We start from the raw sequence: 10645 nt of genomic DNA, 5'->3' as shown, positions 1-10645 counted from the left end.
AGTTTTTCCAAGATTTTTGAAAACTGTGACAACAGAGAAACCGGTCTATAATTTGTGAAGTTGTGCTTATCACCAGATTTATACAGTGGAATCACCTTTGCTATTTTCATATTATTGGGGAACTGCCCAAGTCGAAATGACATGTTAAAAATATGGGTTAATGGTTTGCATATCCCCTCAATCACCCATTTAACAGTTGTCATAGTTATACCATCACTATCACTAGATGTTTTGTTACCACATTTATTCACTATCTCTATAATTTCCTTTTCAGCTATGGGTTTCAAAAACATGGAACTCATGTTCCTTTCGATTGTATTATTATTTATAGTGATGGATGTATCATCTGTACAAATGCTTCTTGCTAAACTAGGACCAACATTCACAAAGAACCTATTAAACTTATCTACTACATCCTCCAATCTATTAATCGGTGTATCATTATCCATAAAATATTGAGGGTAGTTACTCTTGCTGGAACTGTTTCTTATCAATTTATTTAATATATTCCAAGTACCTCTCATGTTATTTTTATTATCCTCTAATACTTTAGAGTAATAGTGTTTCTTACATCTCCTCAATATCTCAATTAATTTGTTCTTATATGACTTATATTTTTCTTCCGCCTTCTTTGATCTGTCCTTTATGAATTCCTTATATAACGCATTCTTCTTTTTACATGCATTCTGTAATCCCTTACTCATCCACGGTTTCCCACTGTAATTCCTCTTGTTTTTATATTGCTTACGAGGACAGTTCCTGTCATATACTTTCTTAAATATATTTAAAAATTGCTCATATGCTTTATCTAAGTCTCTGTAAACTGATTCCCAGTTTTGCCCCATAAAATCCTCTTTTAGCCTCCTTACAGCATGTTCGTTCGTCACCCTCCTATAAAAAAGATTTGTTTTTGGCCTCTCTTTTCTATACTGGCCCTCATAAACCACAAATACTGGTAGATGATCACTAATATCATTTATAAGTAATCCACTTGTCATTTTGCTGTCAATAACATTGGTAAATATATTATCTACAGTATTAGTGTTGCATGCTGGGTTGTTACTCTACTTGGTTTTGTAATTTTTGGGTATAAACTGCATCTATATATTGTGTTAATAAACTCCTCAGTTCCTGTGTGCTTGTTAGGATTTAACAAATCTATATTGAAGTCACCACATATGAACATTAATTTATGACTTATTGTCAAGTAATTTTCTTCCATCCAGTCATTAAATTTTTCTATGCTGGCTCCAGGTGCTCTATAAATACAGCTTATTACAACATTTTTCTTTTTTTCCAAAAGTAATTCAACAGTCACGCACTCCAATAACTTATCAACTACCCTAGACATTTTGTCTACATTCTTATAACAAAAGTTCTTATCTATGTACAAGGCCACACCACCTCCCATCTTATTCTCTCTGTTTATGCATACCAAGTCATAGCCTTCAAGGTCAAAATCCTTGCTTTCATTGTGAATTCCCAGTAAATCTGTAGCAGACGGAAACGCTGATGGTCGATCCAGTAACTGTACTTTGTCACTTGCCATTTTCAAGACTGGCTGACATCTGCACTCGACATCCGGGTTTATCTAAGTTTTACTGGGTTAATGGCATGAGGATTTTTTTAAAATTCAATAACTTTAGATTTTTTTTCTGCGTATGTCTTCACCTATTTAAAATGAACCAAACAATACATACATTACCTGAACTGAACAGGTTGGATTTCTTATTGAACCATTTCACCTCTAATGCAAAACATGTTTTTACTGCATTCGAAATAACTGCTGTAATGCAGACCAGGCATTCAGTAAAGGGTGTAAATAAAACAAACATGGTTTCCTGACCGTGATCGTCTACAGCATTGATGTCCGCGTGGCAGTGGATCAGCTCTTCCACCATGCCCTCCACAGCTAGTCTGGCTGCCAGGATTAGAGGAGTAGTGCCGTCATTCATCCGGGCATCCAGCTCTGTTGCACGATTACGGATGAGAATCTGAGAGAAGGCAAAGTTTAAGACACAAGATGATGAATAATGATGAAAGGCCCTAGTGAAGCAGATTTCAGAGTTATCAGTTCCTAAGTCAAGTTCAGAGAGCTGTCTCACCTGGAAGACTCCCTGAGCATCGGCCGCAACAGCAGCATGCAGAGGAGTTCTGCCCATGTTGTCATGTGCATTGGGATCAGCTCCAGCATCCAGCAGTCTCTTAGCAGCATCAGCTCTGGCATAGCGAGCAGCCAGGTGGAGTGCTGTTTCTCCTGTGCGGTCAGTCTGGGCAATCAGTGAAGCACCCTGATTGATCAGGTCTGAGATGATGCTTGGTCCTGGTTCATCTCCTCCACTTTCCTCCTCCTCTTCTCCATGCAGGCTGCAGTCCGGGCCTCCACAGTTACGCAGCGATGCCAGCATCAATGGAGTGAAACCATCTGAGAGAGAAGTTGTTTATTATGACATCAAATTGTTTAGAAGGAATTAAACCTAGAAACTGAGAAGTAAATCCTCTCACCAGGTCCCTTAACATTAACATCCAGACAGTCACCATCCAGGTCAGCCTGCGGGGGAGTGAGTGTTATGTCAGCAGCCTTGTGGTGCTGCAGGGTCCATTCCCTTCGGTCAACACTTCCATCCATAGCCATGGGCAACAAAGGTTTGTCCTCAGTCTAAAAAAAAAAATTCAAAATAAAAAAATCAGAAGAACCTGATACAACATTCACAACAACCGAAGACTGTACTCATGTCCCAGACACCCAATTTAATTTTAACTACTCCAATCATCAACTTCATTTGGACAATTTCTTTCTTTCTCAATTCACTTACTCTTGATTTCTTGCATGAGGCTTCATCTTCCAGCCATTGCTGATTCTGAAGTCCATCAATCATGGTTCCATTCTGGGTCTTAAAATTTCTATGACATGACAAAACAAAAATTTTAAGTACCATTTTGTTCTACTTACATTTATTTCAACGCTCAATGTCAGTCTTAATAGTTGCAGTAAAGTCTGTTAAATTTCTGTGCCCACATCTCCCCCAGATCATCTGAGAAGCCCTACATTTTACTCTGGTATGAATTCTTATCCACTGGCTATTATCATATATTCTACTTCAAATCCTCTTGAACACAAGCTGTTTGTCTGTATATCCACTCACTTCATGTCAAAGTCATCCTGTCCAACAGGCTCTCTCCTCTTGTCATTTTTATTAGCCAAGAAGCCATCAGGCAGCCACAGGACACCATGTTTATGCTTTCTCTTGGCTGCTAGCATCCCAATCACCAGAATAAGCAGAATAATGCCCACTGCCACTGCAATCAAGAATATCCAAGGGTTTGGTTCATTTGGCCCAGTCGGTTTACCTGGAGGGTACAGAGACAAGTCTAAAAATCTCATCATTTGGTTTTTACCTACAAACAACCCATTTAAACCATTAACCATAAGTGCTGAATGACAGGCCAACTTACTGTTAACAGACACTAGAGGGTAAGGCAGTTCACCCTTGATGTGTTCTGCTGCGATAAAGGACGCAGCCTCATCAGCACTAGAGAAACAGTTGACAGAACTCTGGCAACATTCACGGTTATCGATTTCGAGGTACACCTTAGAGCTGCACAGTCAAATGTGAAAGTACAAAAACAGACATGCAGTTAACTGGTGATTAATTCCAAGCTACCATGTATTATATGTATTATATGGGAACTACAAAGAACATAAACTATATGATTATTTAATCAAAAACTATCTTTACCCAATAACCTCCCTCTCCAGCTCCCGCTTGCTTCTGCTCCTCTTTACAGGTTGGTCTTTCTCCTCATCCTCTCTATGGTAAGCATACACCATTGGTTCCTTATTTCTATCTAGCTTCACCCGCAGGTTGGTGCGCAGTAGGGCTCCCAGGGAGCGCAAGAAACCCCTTATGTCTCCAAGCAGTTCTTCAGGTTGCAGCCGGACCACAATAACCAGTGTGCCATCGGCCAGTTTGGGTGGAGTGTCAGTAGAACAGTCCAGACCGTCCCAGCCACAGGCCTCCGTGGAGCAGCTCTGGTCACAAATGTCGTTCCCGTAGTGGTCTGCGCAGTATCTGTCGTACCTGAAAATACACAGTACAGGAACGATGGTGTTTATCTAATCGCAATAGCAATGAAGAAAAAAAAAAAAGAAAGAGCAGGGTCACATACTTGCAGGGGGTCGGTAGGGCCTCCTGGCATTCAAAGCTGTCAAAGAGGCACCCAGGGTTGTCACACTCCTTATCACAACGTCCATTCTTAAAGAAATCCCAGCAGGGGATGCTAGCAGTGCAGTTAATCCAAGGCTTCTGCCGGTTGAGTGAGCAGTCTCCACCATCCCACTGGCATTCATAGTTGTTGCACTGAACATCACACACTCCATCCCCTGAATTGCGCTCACACTGCACATAGGGGCAGTGTGGAGAGTGTAGTACAGTTAGGTTGTTCTCACAGTAACGTCCGGAAAAGTTCATGGAACAGCTGCAAGTATAATGGTTGGATGAATCTCTAACGCAGGTTCCTCCATTTTGGCAGGTCTGTGGACACCCCTGTTCATTCTCACAGCGTTTCCCAGTAAAGCCTGGTCGACACTTGCAGTACAGGCGGCCATCTCGTGACTGTTCACAGTGCCCACCATTCTGGCAACGTAGCTCTGCACATCTGTTGTCTATTTCATTACAATTTGGCCCAGTAAAGCCCTAAAAGAAATAACATATAATTGAAATATGATAGTAATACATTCAATTTAAAACTCAGGCTTCACTACGCATTTGTCAAGGGTCAATACATCTTTGTAGTTGATGTTTAATGCAGCAAACTACTATAACTAAAGTACCTCCAGGTTCTCTTACAAATATTCTGCTTGTCTACTATACCTGAGCCATGGTGTGGCCTTCTGAAGCAGGCATGAGAATAAGACAGGGAGGAAGAGGTTAGTGGAGGGAAAACAAATAGGGAAAAGGTTGACAGAACTACCTCAGTGTTCTCCTTTCTTTTGCTCTCACACTAGAACATCAATCTCCTGTTCACTTTTATAGTGTTCTGAAGTTGGATTCTTTATTTATTTTAAAACTTGAATGATAATTAAACATCAGAAGGACTGAAGATGATGTATTCTGATTGAAATATTGTGGAATTTTAAGGGTTGGAAACTGTTTATCAGGCTTTTGTATAGAGAAAAGTCTAAATCATACATTTAACCTTATTCTTCACTGTTTGATAGTCCAGTGTAGAGGGATGCATGGTAGCCAACAGATTATTAAGAAATTAAGTGCAAAACGGTCATGTACTGAATGATGAGGATGTATCAGGAAATTGAGGAGCATTACTGCTCTTGATTGTTTTTTTTTGTATTGATGAATTGTAACACAATCTTGAACAGTTTGGCCAAAATGAGTGTTTCATATAGAGACACCACTTTCAATCTGGGTTGTACACTAAACTTTGTAGCATACTGTATGCGCAAAAGCCAAAACAGAATAAAAATCAAAACTATGCATATACAGTACATGTCAATAGTCATTTGAAAAACTGATGAGACCCTAATGAAAAATAAAAATCTGGTATAAATGTGTTTATATCACAGTTGTAATAATGAGAGCTTGTGATCAAAGTACAAAAATGCCTGGAAACATAATGATTGTAAAGCCTGTATGTAAGCACAAAGGAAGAGAATCAACTGAAACAGTGTTATCTTACATTACCACAAATGGGCAAACATTAAAGAAACTTACAAAAACACAGGAACAGGTGTAGCCATGTACTGAGCTCATGTTCATAGAGCAGATGCCACCATTACGGCACGGTTTAGACAGACACAGATCCACCATGGCCTCACAATGACGACCTAGAAAAACAAGAGGGGGAAACAAAAATTGGTACAGAAAATGATTAACAATGGAACTACCTGAAATACGTCTGAGGAACACAGAGACATTTACATTACTGAAACACTGTACATAAAAACACTAATGCCTCATTGATGTTCCAACATATAAAACGATTAGATATGGTGCTGTCACTTCATGTTCATCAGCTAAAATGGATATACCTGTGTATCCAAGGCGACAGCGGCACTGGTAATCGTTGACCAGCTGCACACAGTCGAGGCTACCGGGAGTGTGGCAGGGCCCAGAGTGGCATTCATTAAGATCGCCCTCACAGTGTTCTCCAGTGAATCCTGGCAGGCAGGAGCATGTGTAATGGCCCACACCATCCACACACTGTCCTCCGTTCCGACAGCGGGGTTCCCAGGAGCCGGGCGTGGGAGCACAGTCATCATCGTTCACTTCACACTGGAGCCCTAAGGAGGTCAGACAGATATTACTGCATGGATCAATTTGTATTATATAATAATATTCTAAAACACATTCTGGGGTAATCATGTTTTTAACTGTAAAATAATACATGATAAACTGATACTTGATTTTTATACAAAACACACTATACATCCAACATGGATTGCTCCTTTGGGTTGGGAGTTAGTTGCTGCCCCATGCAAAGCAGTTTAAGTATCTCAGGGTCTTTTTCACAAGTGAGGGTAAAACGGAGCTTGAGAGTAACAAGTGCATTGGTGCAGCGTCAGCAGTAATGTGGGTGTTGTAAAGAGAGGGGACTGAGACAGCAGGCAAAAGTCTCAATCTGTGTTCCAATCCTTACATATAGTCACAAGCATTGGGTAGTGCCTGAAAGACAGACTATGAGATCGCAAATACAAGCAGCCGAAATTAGTTTATGCGACAGGGGGCCTGGACTCAGCCTTAGAGATAAGGTGCAGGCCTCAGACATCCAGAGGCAGGTCGGGGTAGAGCTGCTGTTCCTTCATGTCGGAAGGAGCCAGCTGAGGTGGGTCGTGCATCCAGATAGGATGCATCTGCCATTGGCGGCTTTCAGGGCACAGCCAACAGGTAGGAGGGCCTGGGACAGACCCAGAATACTCTGGAGAGATTATCTCATCTAGCTTGTGAACCCCTCAGAGGAGCTGAAAAATGTTATATGGGAGAGGGGTGTCTTTACTACCCTGCTGCAACTGTGACCCAACCTCAGATAAGTGGCTGAAAATGGATGGATCGAGAATTTCTTTTCTGCCATGAGAACTACTGAAGCTTTAAGAAGATGGTGCCACTTGCCCCAACCAATCCAATCCACCACAGCAAGTATTACTGTACCGCTGTATTACTAATATATATTGTATTGTATTTACTAATCACCTAGTATGTGAGTACTTATGGGCATATGCTATATGCAGACTTACCATGTGTTCCACGTGGGCAGACACATATGAAGCGGTTGATGAGGTTAATACAGGTTCCTCTGTTGAGACAGGGCTTAGACTGGCATTCATCTACATCATACTCACAGTTCACCCCCTGGTAACCTGGTTTACACTGGAGCAACAGACCAGAGACCAAGGTTAGCTCTTTGTGCACTTTAGGAATAAACGTTGCTGGTTTGGTATTAACATAAAACCTGAAGCATAAAATATTTAAAACACACATATACGCAAACAACTGAGGATGTTCTTACTATGCACTCATATGTGCCCTGGTAGTCCTTGCATGTAGCTCCGTTGCGACAAGGGTTTGACCGGCACTCATCAATCATCTCTTCACAGTAGCTACCCGTGTAGCCTGTCTGGCACCGACACTGGTGGGACTTGCCCACATTTTCACACCGCCCAGCATTCTTACACACACTCTCCACTACCATACCTAGAGTGATTTGGAAAAGGACATGCATATGGTGAATAAAAACTGTGAATCTACTTTTCAATTAGTGTCTATTTTAATATTTCTGTTCACAATTTACCATAATCTATTTAGCATTTATTAGCAGTATATAAACATTTACTCAATGTTTATAACACACTATAGAGTAGTTGCTAAGTGTATAAGGACAATTTAAATGTAAATTAATATGCTTAATATATTTGTAAATTTATAATTCCACCTATGAAGACATACTTTAGTATCACAACTATGTTTTATAATATTGTTATTCATTATGTCTTTCCACTCATGGGTTACCATGAGTTGCATACAAATTTATCAACAATATACATTAATAAACACCTGCTACATACCTGTACACCTACAAATACATGATGATGTCTTAGAAACTGTTTATTAAATGTTTATATACTACTTAAAATGCTACATGGGGTAATTAAAGTGTTACTGGATTTTGTTTGATGAAACTGTACGAGGGAGCCAACACAATGTGTTTGGCTACTACCTAACTTTTCTCTCGTACCGACTTTGCCTTCATCTAACAAAATTTCATCATTACTCAGAAATTATATCTGTCCTTATTCTGACTACAAACAATGTGATGTTTGTCACTGAGGTAACAACTCAACAGGAAGTAGTCCCTCACCATTCCGGGCAGCAAAGTCCTGGCAAGACATGTTGGGGACATCACAGTAAAGTCCCGTCCATCCCATTAGACAGCGGCAGGTCCATGAGGTTCCTGTTTGAGAGCAGTTGTGACAGCGCACCTGGTTACACAGGTTCACAGGGCTCTGTAAACAAAAAAATTACAGCTGGTTGTAAATGTTACACAGAGACACTATATACAGCCAACATATGTTTTATTGTTATTATTTTATTTATCTTGGCTGAGGAAGCTGCTCAGGATTTCCAATACGCATGTACTCTGTACTTGTGTAAATGGCAATACAATTTTATCTATCTACAGAAGAAATCTCAGTTAGTCTTTGGTAGCACTGACTTTAAATTGGTTAACTTGGGTCAAATGCTTCAGGATTCCTTCAACAAACTTCTTACAATAAGTTGCTTGAATTTTATTCCATTCCTCCTGAGAGAACTGGTGGGACTGAGTCAGGTTTGGAGGCCTCCTTGCTTGCACAGGCTTTTTCAGTTCTGCCCATATACTTTCTAATGGACTGAGGTCAGGGCTTTGTGATGGCCACTCCAGTACCTTGACTTTGTTGTTCTTTAGCTATTTGCCACAACTTTAGAACTCTGCTTGGGGTCACTGTACAATTAGAAGACCCATTTGTGACCAAGCTTCAACCTCCTGGCTGATGTCTTGAGATGTTGCTTCAGTATATCCACATCATCTTCCTTCCTCGCGATGCCATCCATTTTGTGAAGTGCCCCAGTCCCTCCTGCAGCAAAGCACCCCCACATGCTGCCACCCCCATGCTTCACGGCTGGGATGGTGTTCTTCTGCTTGTGAGCCTCCCCCTTTTTCTTCCAGACATAATGACGGTCATTATGGCCAAACAGTTACATTTTTGTTTCATCAGACCAGAGGACATTTCTCCAAAAAGTAAGATCTTTGTCCCCATGTGCATCTGCAAACCGTAGTCTGCCTTTTTTATGGCGGTCTTGGAGCAGTGGCTTCTTCCTTGCTGAGCAGCCTTCCAGGTTATGTCGATATAGGACTCGTTTTACTGTGGATATAAATACTTTGGTACCTGTTTCCTCCAGTGTCTTCACAAGGTCCTTTGCTGTTGTTCTAGAACTGATATGTACTGTTTGGACCAAAGTAGATTCATCTCTAAGAGACAGAACTCGTCTCCTTCCTGAGCAGTATGATGGCTGCGTTGACCCATGGTGTTTATACTTGCATAGTATTGTTTGGACAGATGAACATGGCACCTTCAGGCATTGGGAAATCGCTCCCAAGGATAAACCAGACTTGTGGAGATCCACAGAAATTTTTTTCTGAGGTTTATTTTGATTTTCCCATGATGTCAAACATACAGGTACTAAGTTTGAAGGTCTGCCTTAAAATACATCCACAGCTTCACCTCCTATTGTTGTCAATTAGCCAATCTGAAGATTCTAAAGCCATGACATCGATTTCCAGATTTTTCAAAGCTGTTTAAAGGCCCAGTCAAATGAGTGTATGTCAAGTTCTGACCGACTGGAATAGTGAAAGATAAGTGAAATAATATATCTGTAAACAACTGCTGGAAAAATCCTAACCAACTTGCTAAAACGAGAGTTTGCTTGAGAGAAATATTTTCACTTAGGTGAAAATAGGTGATTATATCCACACCAAGAATATGTGCAAGGCTATTTTAAAAAGTATCAATGAAAAAAAAGCTACAAAATTTTTCAAACTCCCCCACTACCACCCATTTTCAGCATCTGAGCACTCAGTTTTGTTTGTGTAGTCCATTTCTTCTACTTTTGTACTTAGCTAGCCCACAAATCACCAATTGATAAAGCAAAGAGCACTGCACACAAGGTCCTTGATACTTGTATCCTGGGTACTTTACTTGTACATGTCAATAAATATTAATCAGCTTTCACGTATGATGCAGCTCATACACGTTACCACCAAACCCACTTCTTCTTCTTCTTTCGGCTGTTCCCATTAGGGGTTGCCACAGCGAATCATCTGTTTCCACCTCACTCTATCCTCGGCATCCTCTACTCTCACACCAGTTAACTTCATGTCCTCTTTTAACACATCCATATATCTCCTCTTTGGCCTTCCTCTTGACCTCTTGCCTGGCAGCTCCATCTCCAACATCCTTCTACCAATATAACCACTATCCCTCCTCTGCACATGTCCAAACCATCTCAATCTGGACTCTCTGACCTTGTCCCCAAAACAGCCGACCTGAGCTGTCCCTCTGATGTGCTCATTCCTAATCCTGTCCATCCTGGTC

The 10645-nt window shown here is 40.8% G+C and overlaps 1 protein-coding gene across 1 annotated transcript in view; it reads right to left on the bottom strand.

Moving 5' to 3' along the window:
• notch2 (notch receptor 2) overlaps positions 1–10645 on the bottom strand; it is a 53995-nt gene that overhangs the window by 5960 nt on the left and 37390 nt on the right. Inside the window, 13 exon segments of the mRNA XM_020622362.1 lie at positions 1847–1994; positions 2106–2425; positions 2506–2659; positions 2817–2904; positions 3147–3351; positions 3457–3599; positions 3741–4082; positions 4171–4697; positions 5733–5845; positions 6050–6301; positions 7253–7385; positions 7525–7709; positions 8374–8518. Of these exon segments, the coding sequence (XP_020478018.1) occupies positions 1847–1994; positions 2106–2425; positions 2506–2659; positions 2817–2904; positions 3147–3351; positions 3457–3599; positions 3741–4082; positions 4171–4697; positions 5733–5845; positions 6050–6301; positions 7253–7385; positions 7525–7709; positions 8374–8518 (2755 nt within the window).

The sequence above is a fragment of the Monopterus albus genome, unplaced genomic scaffold, assembly GCF_001952655.1.
Source record: "Monopterus albus unplaced genomic scaffold, M_albus_1.0 scaffold279.1, whole genome shotgun sequence".
NCBI lineage: Eukaryota > Metazoa > Chordata > Actinopteri > Synbranchiformes > Synbranchidae > Monopterus > Monopterus albus.
The sequence above is the reverse complement of the archived record's forward strand: the minus strand, read 5'-3'. Positions and strand labels throughout refer to the sequence as shown.